At 37.6% G+C, this 18,083-nt stretch overlaps 2 protein-coding genes across 2 annotated transcripts; both read right to left on the reverse strand.

Annotated features, from left to right (window-relative positions):
• Nucleotides 1–1,096: 1,096 nt before the first annotated feature.
• On the reverse strand, nt 1,097–18,041 carry LOC116302420 (putative aminopeptidase W07G4.4). The gene is made up of 17 exons (XM_089027957.1): nt 17,884–18,041; nt 15,145–15,280; nt 14,002–14,064; nt 12,855–12,937; nt 11,732–11,840; nt 11,395–11,469; nt 10,705–10,756; nt 6,986–7,071; nt 6,452–6,516; nt 6,244–6,283; nt 5,618–5,693; nt 4,861–4,979; nt 4,514–4,597; nt 3,683–3,740; nt 3,250–3,299; nt 2,628–2,759; nt 1,097–1,844 (listed from the first exon to the last, which is right to left on the reverse strand). Exons 1-17 carry the CDS (start codon nt 17,898–17,900, stop codon nt 1,710–1,712), a joined length of 1,380 nt encoding a protein of 459 aa, XP_088884083.1. The 5' UTR covers nt 17,901–18,041; the 3' UTR covers nt 1,097–1,709.
• Nucleotides 7,511–9,274, reverse strand: LOC148912111 (uncharacterized). Its single transcript, XM_089028030.1, has one exon. The coding sequence runs from the start codon at nt 9,209–9,211 to the stop codon at nt 7,751–7,753; it is 1,461 nt and encodes a 486-aa protein (XP_088884156.1). The 5' UTR covers nt 9,212–9,274; the 3' UTR covers nt 7,511–7,750.
• Nucleotides 18,042–18,083: the final 42 nt, after the last annotated feature.

Here is an 18,083-nt window from a genome sequence, read left to right on the forward strand (position 1 = left end):
GTATCGATGTAATCATTTTAAGGAATAAATCAGTAAAGATTAGTCTTAAGTTATGAAATTTGAACTGATTTTTTTACCGTTTTTCAGTCGGTTCATACCACAACCAAATGTGTCTGATCTAAGGGAAGTTGTCAAATGAAGTGCGGTAGAATGTCACTTTGAAGGCAATAAATGTTTTTGTCTTTCCCAAACAGGCAATTCTACAAACGTTTTCGAAAAGTACCTTTATTTGGCTTTCAGAAAATGTATACCTTTATGGAAAAATATTGTCATGTATTATAGCGCGTATTGTATTGTAGCGCGTACGGGGTACAAATCCCCTTCTGATCGGCCTTAAACGTACTATCTGCGTGGAAATTGAAATGTTGACTATAGGACAAATGGCATTAAATATAAAATCGAATATTTTACATCGATTTGTATGGGAAAAGTGTTGGCTGGTAAGCTTTTGCTGCCCAGTGCATTTTCCCATTAGAAATCCTTATAAAACATTCAATTTTATATCTAATGCCATTTCTCCTATTTCACTTACTATGAGCTGAAACTCCGCCTAATTTTCCCAAAAAGATCACTTATTCTACTAACTTTTTCCGATTGAAATTCCGCGGGCACTTGTTTCGTGTTGCGAATGAAGAGCTTCTTTCTTACCACTACACCTCCCTAACCCTCTCATTAATCGCCACTCCCTATGAAGCTACTGAGATGGATAGGGGTACACCTCTCGCCACCACACCTTCCTTACCCTCTCATTAACCACCACTCCCCATGAAGCTACTGAGATGGATAGGGGTACACCTCTCACCCCCACACCTTCCTAACCCTTTCATTATTGATCACTACCCTCCAACAAGCTTCATGAGGTGTCTTCAGCAACGCTATTTTTTTCTGATTTGGTGGCCTGGGACTCGATGGCCATACTTTCAAGAGTGACACCTCAGTTTCGCAAATTTTCTATAGATTCTGATTGGCTAACGTTTCGCCCAGATCAGCTGGATGAGAGTACCTGGGGAAGCTAGTTTATCTAACATGGCTACCTTGTCAGAAAAGGCCCACATACAACGAAAGGAGAGCAATAAAACATTTTTGATCAAACGAAGACGCTTGAATTCAATTTTATTACTAACCTCATTTTGATAAATCAAATCAACCACTTGTGACATACACTTCCTATTTGTACCCAAACTGCCCTTAAAACGGTTAGAACATGTACGTTTCAACTATTCAGGGAAAACAATTTATCTTGTCACTCTTCTACTTTTATAGTCTGCTACGCAGGAGCTATTAGTACAATCACGCAGCAGCGCTCACTCGACTAGGGGTGTGTGTGTTGCCGTGATGACACTAACAGCGCCAGCGTAGAAGACTACTTCTTTTAGTGCGAAATCTAAAAACAGTAACTTGGCTGGGGTAGAAATCTTCACAAAGGATCCCGGCTGAGGTTTGCCAGGAAATAACTTCATTTTTTACCCAAATCAATTGATTATGTGCCAGTGAAATGTTGGTGGATGGTAAGAAATTAGATCTATGGGTGGGTATAGCTTCTAACTACTGTTCAGTCTTGCTTAGTTACACAACCATTGTAATTGCAAAGGAGGACTGTTTACCTTACTATATCACATTAAATATTCTAAATTTCATTTCTTAACATGAAAATGTACTTCTAAATCTATTATTCTTTGAAAGACTTTGAAGACAATCCTGAAAACCTTTTAGATCCTGTTCTTAAGGAAGTACTCTGCCATGGCAACGATAGGTGCGCCCGTGGGTATGCCAGGGAATGGTCCACTTGAGCCTGCGATGTCCATGTGAGAGAAGCAAATAGGCTCCTTGGAATCAATGCCATGCTGTGGAAGATAGAAATATATAACTTAAACAGAGCTAAGAAAACTGGTCTGTAAATAACAATAATGGCTGTAATGCGTTACACATAGTCTCCTAAAGATTAATGTTCATTAACCCTTTAGCTTGAGCATAATACCTTCCTAAAATACATTTGTCTTTCTCCATTCTCGTACCCAGGCTCTTTTCACCAAGAAATCGAAGGCTCTTGGTCTTCAGATATGCACATGCTCCACTTATTCTTACCTTCAGGAATAAATTCAAACCGTGTTTTTTTTCAAAAGAAAAGCGATCAAGCTTATTTATACATTGTTTATGGAACAGTTTATTTGTCTGTGATTAACATTCTGAAAAAATAAGCAATTTAGCGAGACCCTCATGTGTATGGTAAAGTATTCAAATTTCAAAATTGTAAAATCAGCGAATCGGAAACAGATGATTATGCAAGAAATTTAAACCAATCAAATTTACGGTCGATATGTGTGTTACCAGAGCCTTCGATTTTTCGTTAGAAAGCTGAGAAGGCTTTAGTACGAGAATGGCCTTTCTCTTGAAAATAAGATTCTTTGTTTAAGTTGTATCTATATTCATACTCTTTTATGTTGAGTGCAAGGTTTAAGACCACGTTTAAACTCTTAGAGAATAATTCCTTTGTTTTGCACTAACGCTGTAAACTCATATGGTAACGGCTTTCGCCACAATTCTTTACAATACTCCAAAAGTGGCACAACATTCCAAACGTTTTCATTCAGTTTTTTCATTACTTCTACGAGCAAGTACTGAAATACCTTGTCAAGTCCTGATGCCCTGATGAGGAAGGCCGCTGGGAACTGGTGACCGCGGGCCGTTCCAGAAGACGGAGTATTGTTACACTGGAGAACATCTTCATATTCAGACTTCCCCTGGGCGAACTCATAGTCCTGTAAAATAAACGCACGATTCAACGGCAAATATAATGATTTTTAAAAGGCTATCATGACCTTAACCATGCAAGTTGACGAAGAAATGAAGAAAAAAGGAGGGAAACGAATGAATGGATGAATAAATGAACGAGCGAACAAGTGACGAAAGAATGAAAGAATAGATGGATGGGTGGGTGGGTGGATGGATGGATGGATGGATGGATGGACGGACGGACGGACGGATGGCTGGGTGGGTGGGTAGGTGGACGGACGGACGGACGGACGGATGGATTAATGGAATGGATGGGTGGGTGGGTGGGTGGACGGGTGGATGGATGGATGGATGGAATGGGTGGGTGGGTGGGTGGATGGATGGATGGATGGATGGATGGATGGATGGATGGATGGATGGAATGGATGGGTGGGTGAGTGAATGGATGGACGGACGGACAAATCGATAAAAGCAATGAATAAAACAAATGGAAAAAAGGACATAAATTAAACTTACGTCTCGACGAATGGTTGAAATTTCAAATGGATCTCCGATCTCATGTCCAGCTAGAAAAAAAAACGATAAAATCAGTTTTATTACCACAATATCTGTGCCAAATACTTGAAGATTTTCCATCTACATGTTGCGTCGCCCACACACAACTTAGGATGCATACAATTATGTCAAAGATTCAGTTGAAAAATTAGAAACATTAAACAAGCTATTTTTCGGCAAGATACGAGCAAAACGTATATTCGCTCAGACCGATGGAAATTTGATTGACATAAATAAAAACTAGAGGATAACTAGTTGTCTGGGTCCGTATAACTATGAAAATGGTATGTCATCTTTCATGTTTTGTCGGCATGGGACAAATGTTTTAGCCCGTCACCCAAGAGAATATCTGTTATGAATTCAAAAATAATAAAATGAATTAGTCCAGATTTACCAGCTTGGATTTTCTGCGCAAAGCTCTTCTTGGCGGCAGGTCCGTTGTCTAAAACAATCTGTAACGTAGAAGGTGTAAAGGAATAAATAAGAGTTGCGTCCAAAGAGGAAGGTGTTCTTACAAGATAAGGATGTGGGTTTCCTGTGTTAATTGTATCTATGTCTAAAAAAAGGACTCGTCATAACAAACGCTCCACCATAGTTAAACAAAGCTATTGTTTTGCGTTTGAGGTTGAACCGTACCATCACGTGATACTGACGGTGCGCAATGACCAAAGCCTGAATGGCTGAAAATACTCATTTCCTTATTATTTTCATGTATGAACACTTTAAAAGTAAAAACTTTCATTCCATGACCAAAAAACCATGCGAATAAATATTTCCGCGCAGATACAGTTAAGTTACTAGATGATAAATAAGAAAGCATGAAAAAAGGGGATTTCCTTTTCGATTAACAGTCAATATTAATGATATAGGATTAATTAACAAATAATAACTATGTTAGAAAGATATCTTGGGAGGAAAACGTCTATATTTCCTAATACTGTGAACAAATGGCGTAAATTTTCCTCCTCTGTGCACAGTCAACGTCATGTAACAATGGATAAAGTCCAACAAAAACCTAGAACAATAGGTTTCCCAACCATCCCGTTACATTAACTATGATTCCACGATCTAATTAACGTACTCCCCATGCACCATATCGGTCTCAGCTTTTATGTTCTGCTTTTGAACCCAACAATGATTTTGCAACTGAATATATAAGGGATACGTATATTTTATCCCATCTAATTTAGATTTCTCGTACATAACTTGAAACAGTCCTACTTACGGAATAGTTAGGACCCATGGCCCTGATGGCATGTCCTGTCAAGGTTGCTATGGTGATGACGTGAGGATTCTTCTCCTTTAGTGCCTGTGGATAACCATTTGTATTATTTATTATTGACGCATGAAATAATAATAATAATAATAATAATAGTAATAATAATTCTTAAAAAACAGCAGCTGTCGCGGCTTCCGACATGAAGGTCAAAACACAAAAAAATACTTACAGCAAAAAAGATGGGAATTCTGCTTGTTTTGACCCCCGAATTTTGGGAATTCCAGCACGGGTTTTTACATATACCACGACTGTTAGCTTGTTGCTAGTATTTCTAGTTTCCTTTTTTCAATTACCTCTAGCTTGGAGTGGTGCAGGGGATCAGCCATTACCATCCTTCCTTCAGCATCTGTGTTACCCACCCTGACACGAACACCGGCTGCTGACGTGATGATCTCGTCAGCCACGTAACAATCTAGAAGTTGAATTCACAAGGGTTTAGGAGGGTGCAAATGGGGGTATACCCAATTGCCAGTTAACTACTAACACCATTGGCATCCTCCTTTAGATCTTGAACAATCAGCGAAAAGAAAAAAAATGTTTTAAAGCTTTTCTCAAAACTCAGTATTTTTTTAAATCCTTAAATAACAACAGAAATTTGATTTTGAATCTGATATTCTAATAATCTTCTCATGAACTGATTTCTTGGAATAGCAGATACAATGCAATACAATAAACTTTATTTAAGGAGGGTGACACAATTAACCCAGAGAGTTATCTAACACGTGGCCCTCAAATCCAAGCAGATATCGAAGTTACAGTGTGTTGCCCTCAAACAATTGTTTCAAGTCGAGGCATTTGGGTCAATACAATGAAATGCATAGAAACTGACCCAAATGTAACAATTGTCTGAAGGCAATAGAGTGTAACTCCGATATCTGCTATTAAATTCACTAGTGGACCCTTCTCAAAATTATCTTGGATGCAAGGCTAACATGAAAACAAAAGAAATCACACTTTTTCTCGATGGAATTTGTGGTATTTCTTTTGTATTGCCTTGTGCAAGCTTCGCATCCAAGATAATATTGAAAAAATGCCCCCACAATTCGGTACCTGAGCCAACGCTATTGCGAACCATGGCCATTTTACCCAGCACTTTGATGCCTTTGGGCTTCAGTTTGGCTAGAATCTATGATCATAATGAGACGAAGGGAGAATCAGTGGGAACATGCATAGAATATTACACAGAGACGTAGCAAACCACCCTCCCCTCCCACATTTCAAAAAAAACGTATGACCAAAAAACCATAAATTTTCATTTTCAGTTCCTATTTTGTTGGGCTACCTTTGGATTTGGGGAATCGCGCCAAAACGCGTGTGCTCGCCCTTCCAACTCTGATAGTCTCACTTCGCCACTGATGTTACATGTTGTTGTTGTGTTAAGTACCCTGAGTTAGGGTCCTCTTTCTCCCGTGGCCGAGTAGAGCGAGGTCGAAAACTAGTAACGATAACAAGTAGTACACCCTAGTATCGAGAAGCACTTGCCTATTTTAATCAAAAATGAACGACTCCAAACAAACTTTCCATAAAACTTTTACAAAATACATAAACGAAAATATACACACACACTGAAAAAGTCAAGTTGGTTTTCAGTTTACGCGGATTGGCTTTTCGAACTGTCAGTCAGAAGAGAATAAATTTCGGATCAGCAAAGGGAAAATAAATAGGAAATATAATACCTGGAAGAATCCAGCAACAGCAGCTGCTCCACATTTATCCCTAAAATGAAAAATAAGAAAAAATTCATTTTATGATTTATTAATTTTTGCTTTATTTTTTTGTTTTGCAAAACCGAAAAATCCTTCCTTTGTCAAGATCTCTTCTGATATCTGATATCTTCTACAGAAAAGATCATCTTTAAGTAGTAAGATATGAGACGAACCATACCTGTGCATACCGGCCATCACTCCACCGGCCTTGATATCAGCCCCACCAGTATCATACGTTATTCCCTGAAGGAAAAAAGATAATGGTCTTCAAACTCTTCATTCAGCAGATATATCTGACTTGGACCCTTAACCCTTCAAGATTTCCCAACGACCAGATCAGATCGTTGATTACAACAGGCTACCGAATCAACCCAGTGCAAGCTAACCTAATAGACCAGGTGCACGTTACGTCGTTGCCGCCATCTTGGTTGACGATAACAAAGCATTCCTCATTACCTTCTCTCGTTAGATCAACCAAGATGGCGGCTGTTTCATCGATATTCATATCTCAAAGGATTTTGAGTCATGTGGTTGCACATATTGTTCTTGCTAGCAAATATTGATGGTTTTCACAGCCGCCATGTTGGATGAATGTAACAAAAGATTCGTCATATTCTCTTTTGTTATATCATCCAACATGGCCGCCGTGTCTTTTGTTATTTCATTCTCTTGGGAATGATTGAAAACCACCAATTGCATAACTAAAATATACCTTTCCGACCAAGAGAAGGGTCTGGTCAATCTTTCCTTCACCGACGTACTCGAGCTGAATCAGCCGTCCCTGGTGCCTCTTCACATCTATTAACCATAAATGCGGTATAATCTAGTTTCGAGTTCTCTGTTACTCGGAGTTAGCCTCGATTTTGTGCAGAATATTCACGTGTTCCAGTGAAGGTCCGTGGAATTTCAAAGTGTTTGTATTGTTGAAGTTGTGCATTCTTTACTTTACCGTTGGTATTTGTGAATATTTAAACACTGATACGAGGCTAACCCTGTGCAAATGAGTCTGTAATCAAGGAACACAGCGGTAATTCGGAACTCAAAAAAGGTCTATTTGCAAGGAAAATGATAGATTTAAATCCTTACAAAGATTTTCAAAGTCAAATTTAAAAAGTAAAGAATGGTAGGTTTAAGTTTGTATTGTGGCGGACCTTTCTGGGATGCCACACAAGTAAAAAGAATGTGTTCGTAACTGAAAACATTTTCTTCGCACAACCTTTCATTTGATATAACTAGCTAAAAACTAGTGTGAGCTGCGTCGGTGTTTCTAATGAAACAGTAATGATGAAAAGGTAAATTATACACCGTGAAAAGATGAAAAAACTTACTGACGTTTCGGACGCTAGTCCTTCGTCGGAGTAAAAGAGAAAGAAGTGGTAGAAAGGAGTGTATATATGATAGAATAAGACAAAAGAAACCAATGAGAGCAAGGTAGGCAAGGAAACAAAAACAAACAATCAAAAGACAAAAGAAAAGGTTAGTTGAAAATAAAGCGTTCATTAATCCCGTTGGGACTAAGAGTGCCCAATAGGTGAATAAGCCGCATTTCTTTGGTCTTGCGACAATCATTGTTGCCGTTAAGCAAAGAAAGACCGAAAACAATGAAGTCAGAAAGAGAATGGTTAGCTAGATTAAAATGGCGGGAAACTGGTTTGGTGGGATCGTTATTGCGAATATCATAAAGATGATTGCAAATGCGATCACCAAGACGGCGGCCAGTCTCGCCCACATACAAAAGATTACAGCGGGTACATTTAATACAATATACAACATTAGAAGTGGTACAAACAAAATGGTCAGTGATTTTAACAGTTGATTTAGGACCGACAACAGAAGTGTGAGAGACTATGTGAGGACAAGTATAACAACGTTTACGAGAACAGCGAAAAGTACCAGGTTCTTTGTTAGAGGGAAGAACTCCCTTGACCAAGAAAGAACGGAGATTACGATCACGTTTATAGGAAAAGAGAGGGCGGTTGTTGAAAATAGCAGAAGTGCGAGTATCAGAGTCAAGCAGAGAAAAGTTGCGGTTAACAATGGGTTTAATGGAAATGTTAATAGGATGATACGTAAGAGTGAAAGGAATGCGGTCATTAGAGGGACGAGTGTGAGGAGTGAGAGCGGTGGTACGATCAATAGTAGAAACTTTACGAATGGCGCGATCAATAACATGAGCAGGATAATTACGCTTAAGGAAGAAGGAACGCATCTCAGAACATTTAACAGAAAAATCAAGATCATCACTACACAAACGACGAAGACGAAGAAATTGCGAGAACGGAATAGCGTTAAGAGTGTGCTTAGGATGAGAAGACGAGTAGAGTAAATAAGAATGAGAGTCAGTAGGTTTGTAATGGACACTAGTGCTAAGACGGTCGTCATTAACACTAAGCAAGATGTCAAGGAAAGTGACTGATGTTTCACTAACCTCCCACGTAAAGTCTAAGGCAGGGTGAAAAGAGTTAACAAAAGAGATGAAAGAATCTAAGTCATTACGCGAACAAGAAGTAGCACCAATACAATCATCAATATACCGTCCAAAAAACTCAGGTTTAGGTCCAGTATATTGTTGAAAAACAAGGTTTTCGATATAACCAACAAACAAATTGGCATAACTAGGGCCCATCTTAGTACCCATAGCAACACCGTTTATCTGCCGATAATACCGATCACCGAAAGAAAAACAATTAAGAGTAAGAACAAGTTCAGCTAAGCGTAACAAAGTGGGAGTGCTGGGCTCGAGGACAGGACGAAGATCGAAAAAATGCTGAAGAGCACGAAGGCCCTCATCATTAGGAATAACAGTATACAAAGATTTGACATCCATAGTAAACAAAAGCTTAGAAGAGTTATCAGGAAAGCGAAAATCGTTAAAAATACTAAGAGCGTGATTAGTATCCTTAATATAAGTAGGTAAAGACTGAACAATAGGCAGCATGAGAGAATCTAGATAGCTAGAGATGAGTTCGGTAGGACAACTACAAGCAGAAACAATAGGACGGCCAGGGTTGTCTGTTGTCGGTCCTAAATCAACTGTTAAAATCACTGACCATTTTGTTTGTACCACTTCTAATGTTGTATATTGTATTAAATGTACCCGCTGTAATCTTTTGTATGTGGGCGAGACTGGCCGCCGTCTTGGTGATCGCATTTGCAATCATCTTTATGATATTCGCAATAACGATCCCACCAAACCAGTTTCCCGCCATTTTAATCTAGCTAACCATTCTCTTTCTGACTTCATTGTTTTCGGTCTTTCTTTGCTTAACGGCAACAATGATTGTCGCAAGACCAAAGAAATGCGGCTTATTCACCTATTGGGCACTCTTAGTCCCAACGGGATTAATGAACGCTTTATTTTCAACTAACCTTTTCTTTTGTCTTTTGATTGTTTGTTTTTGTTTCCTTGCCTACCTTGCTCTCATTGGTTTCTTTTGTCTTATTCTATCATATATACACTCCTTTCTACCACTTCTTTCTCTTTTACTCCGACGAAGGACTAGCGTCCGAAACGTCAGTAAGTTTTTTCATCTTTTCACGGTGTATAATTTACCCTTTTATCATTACTGTTTCATTAGAAACACCGACGCAGCTCACACTAGTTTTTAGCTAGTTATATCTTCTTGCAATAAGTATGCTAGAATTGCTCCTCAAACTGCACTTGCATTGGCAAGGGAAGAAACTTAAGAACAACATGGATACAGTAAAACCCCCCGTGTATAAGAACCTAAAAATTCATTTCATGCTAAAATTTTCAAAGTAGGTCCTTCACTAGTTTCAAAATATAAAGTCCATCAGTCAATTTTCTTGTAAATGATAGAGAGTTTTAGATTTACGTTCACGGCAAACGTGAAACGTCAGTTGACCAGTAAAAAATTCTTTTAAATTACTGAAAAAGAATAGCAAAAAAGTCCAAGTAGTAGAAAAACAAAAGAGTATTTGCGCTTGATGAGAAGGTTTGTAAAAGGTAAAGTAAAATACAGAAAAACTATGAAAACGTGGTCACGTTTGCCGTTTGCGGGGAGAAAAAAAAGTCAATCTAAAACTCTCTAATAAAATACAGTAATCTGTATGTTAGAGTGCTTACACTATGTCCATGAAATAAGATCTAAATAGTTACTACCTAACAGTTTTTATTTAGTATGCAACGCCACCAATACAAGTACTCTTTTTCTTACCAAGAATTAAGAACCCATTTAAGAACCTATCCTCCGTTGCAGACGTCCTGCGGGGTTCGGTTCGCTATTTAAGAACCTAGATAGCCTGCTTTCAAGTTAAGTACCATTTATATAAGAACATGTTCAGGCTGACTTGGAAAAATCTAGGTTCTCATACACGGGGTTTTACTGTATAGCTCAATAAATTATTCTTTTTCACAAGAGAATGACACATGTTCTGAAACTGGAAAACACTATACCCAATTTAAATTACATACGACAAACCTTCCAGATTCCACGGCAGAGACATAATCAATATTCAATTCCTAAAGTAAAAACGAAAACCAAAAATTACTGCAATTTTCATTAACATGCGAACTCTGTGTCTCTGAGTTGCACGCTGAAATTTGGTTTTTCGCTGCCACCAGGAGATAATCCTCGAATCACAGGAGAGAACCTGGTTTGATTGACGGTAGCAAAAAAAACAAATTTCAGTAAGCAGCTTTCAGGCACAGAGTTTATTTATTTATTTATTAGTGACTTCCATGCAGATTACATAAATAAATAAAAAAATAGAATCCAAAGAGAGCGGATACACGTAAACTACATGAGGGGCAGAGCGAACAGACTCGTAGTCCCAACGAGGCCCCAATCAAAAAAAAAAAAAAAAAAAAAATTGGCATATTTACGAAAATTGCAGTTATATGTAGCAGCGCAAGTACTCGCTTAGTTGCTCAGCATCAACTCCAATTTTCTGTAAAGAATATTCATGTGTTTGAGCGAAGGTCCGTGGAAGTTCGAAGTGTTTGTGTTGTTGAAGTTGTTCATTCTTTACTGACTTAACCGTAGGCATTTGTGAATTTATTAACAGTAAAAGAAGGCTAGCCCTGAGTAAATGAGTCTGTAAGTAGGTAACACTGTGATATTTTACGAATCTGATAAAAGCAAGTGTATGAGCTCTTACCGTTCCATAAAGGAAAACTCCAAGCTTCTCAACTTTCTGTTTCTTGCTTGGGACATCTTCACGGATTTCAAGAGGCTGAAACATTGATAAATTCGGAGTATAATCAGTAATGTGTAAATAGATAATCAGTCGGTAAGAGATTACGTTCTGTTGTGCGGGAGGTTGTGGTTCAAGCCTTGGCTGGACTAACACTCGGGGTCTGAAACTAAATGTGGAGAAGGTACTGCCTTTCAAAATTATGGTTAGACTTTCAAGTCTTCTCGGATAAGGACTTAAAACTGTCTGTAGTCACTACATAACCCTGTATAAGGCAGACGTTCCAAATACATATACATACCACATAGAGTCCATGGAAGGCCCCAAGTACCGTTGCAGGCCAGGCATCTGAGAAGGAACTTGTGGGTGGAATAACAAGTAATGGGGCTTTGCTTCCGGCTTTGATTGCTCTGGAAATACATTGTACCATTCATTTTGGATGTTATCTTATATATTTTTTCATTGGCAATAAAATGTTGGAAAAGACCGGACGGTTTTGATTCTGGCAGAAGAAAAGAATAGCCATCATTTGTCATGGTGCAATGTTTTCCCATTAGAGACCCTGTATCGTTCCCAAGAGTATCATTTCTTTGTTTAATGGTTGTGCATGGAAGACACATGAATATGGATACAACTCAAACAAAGAATCTTATACTCAAGAGAATGACACGTGGTCTGAAATAGGAATAAATTAAAACATTACACCACAAAATGTAAGGTCTATTTCGATTGGAGTGAGTGAGTTGGTAATAAGTAATTGCACAGATCAGGATGGAAAAATATATCACTATCTTATGATGACCATGGGCTTGGACTCTGTATCAAAATACAAGAACAATTTTGTCTTTGTGTCACACATGGAACTTATTTATAATTAAGTCACAAACTCATTGAAGACTTTTGACAAGCTTTCATGGCGGTCAGATACAAATCTCTCATGTTGCAGCAGAAATGTCACTTTGAAATACAGCTATTTCAAAGTAGGTTAGTAAAGGTTTTAATGCATTTTGCATATGTTGCATAAGATTACTTACTAGTAAGCTTGCAGTGTGTTGTAATAAGTGTTTAGTTACTTTGGGCTCCCTGTGCTTCCTGAAGTATACGTGGGGTCACCCCTCAGACTTAGGAAGCCATTTTGTAAAAATCTCAGATTTGACCTGTTAGGGACTTATTTCAAGACTTATTTTCACTTTTGTAAAAGAGCTTTAGATAATAAAAGACAAATATTACACAATTTATTATATCAAATATATGTAAATAATATGTCAGCACAGAAAACAAAGTATGGCAGGGAAAATGCGGAGACAAAGTTTAGGAAAATTTCATTTTTTGTGACCTTTTGCTGATTGTATTTACATTTGCAGTTTAGGCTTGGTAGGCAACCAACCCTTCAGATTTTTTCAAAAAAGCTTGAGTTATAATACCTCTGTATGCCTTTGACAGCTGCATCTGCATAGCGACGGACATCATCATAGTCCCTGTTGACAGGTCCTGTAGGTGCGTGGATCTGTAGGAACAAAAGCATCACATGTATGGCTTTTATAATGATGGTGATTTTGATAGTGATGGTGATGATGATGATTCCTGTATTAATAAATCAATAAGTACACCAAAAGAGCACAACGGTTTGTACTATTATTTCTATCCTAAATGAAAAGTATGGCAAGTCAACAAAAATCTAGCCTGCGTAGTTCAGCCCTAGGGGAGGGGGGAGTGGGAGGGGAAATGGGGAGGGGAAAAGGAAAGAAGGGAGGGCCTTCCCTCAAGGCCTGGTAATTTACGTTTTACGGCCGCCACCAAATGCTGATTGGTTATTTGGTCCCTTCTTCTCCTCTCCCCCTCCTCTCCCCTCCCCCCTCCCCTTAGAGCCAAACTACGCAGGCTAACAAAAATTGTTTTCCATCTTAGGCAAGATGTCATCCTCGTCAATAATGAGAACTGATGGTTTTCATCATTAGTCAAGCAAACAGCAATAATACACTACAGATGATCTGTTTTGTCTTGATGACACTTTTACTGCGATTCCCAGTCACATGCGACCAAGTGAGACCAAAATCACAAACCAAAAATTGAGTTATGGTAGACGTCTGCAATCAAAAGGGTTTCTTAAACATGTCTAAGGATTCCGACTCCGAATTTCAAACGTTTAACTGCAAACTATCAGTATTGACTTATCCTATCTTGAAGAAACTCAAATCATAGCCCTAGCGATAGCTTTGCAATCAAGCGTTAAGATTCGGAGCCAGAATCCTGTGACATTTTTGAGAAAATATATCCAGAGTGCGAAATTCACAGCGACAAGAAGCATGAGATAAGGACAACGATTTTTGCACTTTGCACGTGTACACGTGAGTTAATTCACATCAGTCCTGGTGTAGAAACCAATAGGAATGATAGAAACCCTTTTGATTGACGTCCACCCAGATCCAATTTTTTGTTTGTGATGAAGGTCTAGTTGGTCGCGTGTGACTGGGAATCGCAGTAAAAAATTAATAATCTAGGTCTATTCAAACCTATAAACAAAAAGTAATTTTAATTATAGCTTGAAATAATATTAGAAAAGATTCTCACCACAAATGGTGGTCCCTCTGACAGAGGAAAAAGAAGAACATCTGATCCAGCTGATTTGTCCACCTTACGTACAAAGAAAAAAAATGATTATACAGATAATAATTACAGGGCTGTCAACTCTCCCAGATAAACCGGGAGTCTCCAGATTTTGGGCCTGTGTCTCCCGGTCTCCAGATTAGAGTATCAAATCTCCCGGATAATCCCCAAAGCTGACCATTTCTTGTCTTGTGAGACTAGACTTTCACAACCATAAAATTCCAATAGACCAGTTTCGAATTCCAAATAACTGCTGTGTTCCTTGATTACAGACTCATTTGCACATGGTTAGCCTCGTATCAGTGTTTAAATATTCACAAATACCAACAGTAAAGTAAAGAATGCACAACTTCAACAATACAAACACTTTGAAACTAGACGGACCTTGACTGGAACACGTGAATATTCTGCACAAACTCGAGGCTAACCCTGTGCAAATGAGTCTGTAATCAAGAAACACAATGGTAATTTGGAATTCAAAACGGGTCTATTATTTCATTTTGTTGGTGTTATTTTACATTGCTAACAAAATCAAAACGTTCCTTATATACTGTTCTTGCAAGCAGGCCTTTTTAATAGAAGCGATAATCTGATTGGTCAGAAATAAATCAATCACATCAAATGTTACAAAGCGAAAGACGTCTTTTTGCACGCTTTTTGACGCACTGTGACGTCATGTCCCTTCCCTATCAATTCTCCAGATTTGAATATCTCGGGGGTTGACAGCCCTGTAATTATGTTGTTACAGGGGCTCACAATGTATAACCTTTAGTCTTAGGTATTTTAATGACATATCACTCAAAGACAGCCATCAAATTTTAAAGACACTTTATGAACTTCACAATTTTCATGACTTCTAATAAAAAATCATAAAATGAATCAGTGTCACTAAAATATAATGAAACGAAAATAAAGTGTTCTATTAGCTATATAAAAGGTATATTTAGATCTTGGCTTGATTATTGCTTGTTCCTGATTGCTTTAGTAATTTAATTAGTAAAGTTTCAAGTCTAATTCACGAAAAAACGTTAAATTCTTTGGGGTACACGTACTTCTGACTACTATAAATCCCCACATTAATCCTTTACAGTGTAGCTATATTCAAACCTTTTGTGCGGCCTTGATGGGATCCTTGAGGAATTCAATAGGCTCACACTTCCAGTCTAGATTCTCACATACAAGTACCACTCCATCCCACTTGCCATCTTTAGGGTTGGATGTTGTTTCCACTGGAGCAGGAAGACTGCACGAAAGCCAAAAAAAAAAAAAAAAAAAAAAAATCAAAAATCAAAAAGAGTTAATTTTCACTAATTGGTCACCTGACCTTAAAAAATATCAAATGGGTACATATGTTATTAAAAAATAATTGTTATAAATCTTGTGTTCTGATTGGTTGGGAGGGCGTGCTTTATGAGAGCACACAGTGTGATGTTATGGGGTTCCTGTGGTAGCTTCTAGGAATGAATCCAATATTATGGCATCCTTGTAATAGGCCGTTTTCTCAAGGTTGCATGCCCATCTAACTTGATGGGCCACAAAATTGAAAAACGCAAATTTAATAAAATTAAGAAGCCACTTTTCCACTTAAAGAGGAAAATAATCGATTATATGAATTCTTGTTGAAAAATCTCATAGAAATGTGTGATAATTCTCATTATCAAGCTCCTGTTCTAGTATCGTGGCATGTCAAGTTCCTTAAATTTGGATGGGTATGCAACCTTGAGAAAATGGTCTAGTATTGGAATTTTTTATACTAGCTTTAATTAGTCATCCGTGAAGATTAGGCTTGTCTGAGAAACACTCCACTTTGCACTATTGCATCATTCCTACCCAAAATAACAGCTATTGTAATTTGTTAATTTTCATGAAAGAATACTGTGGTTGAATTTTTTCTGTTCCTATTTTTAGCAGTCAAACCATACATGTAGATATCAATTTATAAAAATAAATACAGATTCTTCCCTTTTTGTTTGCTTTATATTGCAAAAAAAACAAACAAAAAAAAACAGTACATTAATGTGCTCAAATCCAGGACAGAATCCTGTTTAGGAACTTTATCCTAGACAGGGTCCTATAAAGGATCGATCATACTGACACGTAGTAGGATTCTACATAGGGATATAATCCTGCACAGGATCCTGCAGGATCTTACAAGATCCTACATAGGAATATAGTCCTGGACAGAATCCTGTCCAGGATTTTCACTAAGGGATATTGTAATTAGAATTAAGAAATAGGAAATGTGCCCGCATGCTGAGTGAAGCTATAAAGCTCATGGCAGTAATTTGAGGTTGACTATTATGTGAAAGTTATTGCTTTCGTTTTTCTTTTGGTCTTTCATTTTGTTATTTTATTTGATATGTACTTTGTTGCCTTGAAAATCACCAGGAAGTAAAAAGTCTATAATTTATTTAGCATTTTTACTTTCAAATTCATTGTGATAGCTATATATTTGCCAGTATTCCATCTACATTCCAACATGTAACTGTCGTTACCTAGTGCTAATATGACTGTATGTGTTTACTAGTCAAACAAGGGACGAATTTAACATAATTTGTGCATATATCCTGGGCAAAACCTGGTGGTTAAAGTTCTTTAAAACCTTGAATTTGGAGATTTATCAAGTTCGATGTTACTCCATAACATTTCATAGTGATTATTCACTTGCCTGGCGTGCTCATTAAGAATTACTCAAAAGGTCCCGAAACAGTTTCAGTTTAACTCAAAGATCCCAAAACCATTACAATTACACAAAGATCCCAGAAATAGAGCTGGTTTTTAAACCCAAAACTAGAGCTGAAAGAAAGACAAAGATACTAATACATGTGCTGCTCCTTGTCTGGTGGCTCACGGCAAAAACACATCCTAGACGTAATGAATCGTCTAGACTCTAGCTTGCAGCCAACACTTCTTTACTGAAATTTTTGTACTTCAAGAGGAAATTGGTAACAAATGTATTCCTTTACTTGAAGGCTAAAACAGTTATCATACAGTTTGCTATCTTGTTATTAGATTTTACTTGTTTAAAAGGTGGCAAGCTCCATAAAGAATATTGGTTGCAGACTTAACCTGGAACCTATGTAAATATATCATAATCACCATGCTGTAGTGTGCCACGTCAAGCTTAAATCACACACACCCTTCACAGTGGTTTGCCTCAATCGCTCACAGTTGGGGCTAGGAAGCTAGCTTACAGCTACTGTCCAGGGAGTGGCATCTAGCTTTGAACTATTCATTAGTGCTACTTTCTTTTTTGAAATATTTAAAAGAAATACCTATTAGCACTTCATAATATAAGACAACTATTCTAGTACTCATACATGCTAACATTTTCTTAAGTTTTACGTATGGGTTGAAAGAAATCATTAATGCAAACCTCGAGCAGCATAACATACTGAAAATAAGACTGATTAGCTTATGTTATTCTATATAGATTTAATGTTTTGCGCCTCTTTCGTCGTATAATTTATATGCTACATAAGAAAAATAAAATATGCTTTAGCTATGCTTCATGGAAAACGTCAGATCATTTTAATTTTTTTTTTTTTTTAATGTATTGCGCCTCTATCGTCGTATAATTTATATGCTACATAAGAAAAATAAAATATGCTTTAGCTATGCTTCATGGAAAACGTCAGATCATTCTTATTTTATTTTTTGAAAAATAAAATATGCTTTAGCTAAGCTTCATAGAAAACGTCTTATCATTTGTTGTGAGGTACGTTTTCAAAAGCATGAAAGTAAATTTGCAAAGACACGACTGTATGTCTAAATGGAAGTCTAGAGTAGAAATTTTAATTACTAACTTATTTTTATATGCATGTAAAAATTTAAAAACCAACTTACTTGTGCATATTGGCCATGGATATTCAACTTCAAAATCCCAAGACAAAAGACCTCGGTAGACAACGTGTAACGTAAAGAAAAGTTGTTTCTTTGACCTATTATCACACCACTCTCACATGATATAACTGCAATCATCACCAGGCGTTCCAAACCACGCCCGAGTGACCCTGGCCACGAGCTGTCTAATGTTTTATTTGGAG

This window comes from Actinia tenebrosa, unplaced genomic scaffold (assembly GCF_029948245.1).
Source record: "Actinia tenebrosa isolate PJP-AT-01 unplaced genomic scaffold, QUT_ActTen_1.0 PGA_scaffold12__29_contigs__length_12842862, whole genome shotgun sequence".
Taxonomy (NCBI): Eukaryota; Metazoa; Cnidaria; class Anthozoa; order Actiniaria; family Actiniidae; genus Actinia; species Actinia tenebrosa.

Excerpts from the sequence above, each read along its gene's own strand:
- LOC148912111 (XM_089028030.1), bottom strand. The coding sequence starts at position 9,211 with ATGCTGCCTATTGTTCAGTCTTTACCTACTTATATTAAGGATACTAAT.
- LOC116302420 (XM_089027957.1), bottom strand. Across the intron at positions 7,072-10,704 it reads ATCTGGAAGGTTTGTCGTAT|ATGTGAAGAGGCACCAGGGA; the intron begins GTAATTTAAATT and ends TATGGTTAATAG. Across the intron at positions 1,845-2,627 it reads GGGCATCAGGACTTGACAAG|CATGGCATTGATTCCAAGGA; the intron begins GTATTTCAGTAC and ends TATCTTCCACAG.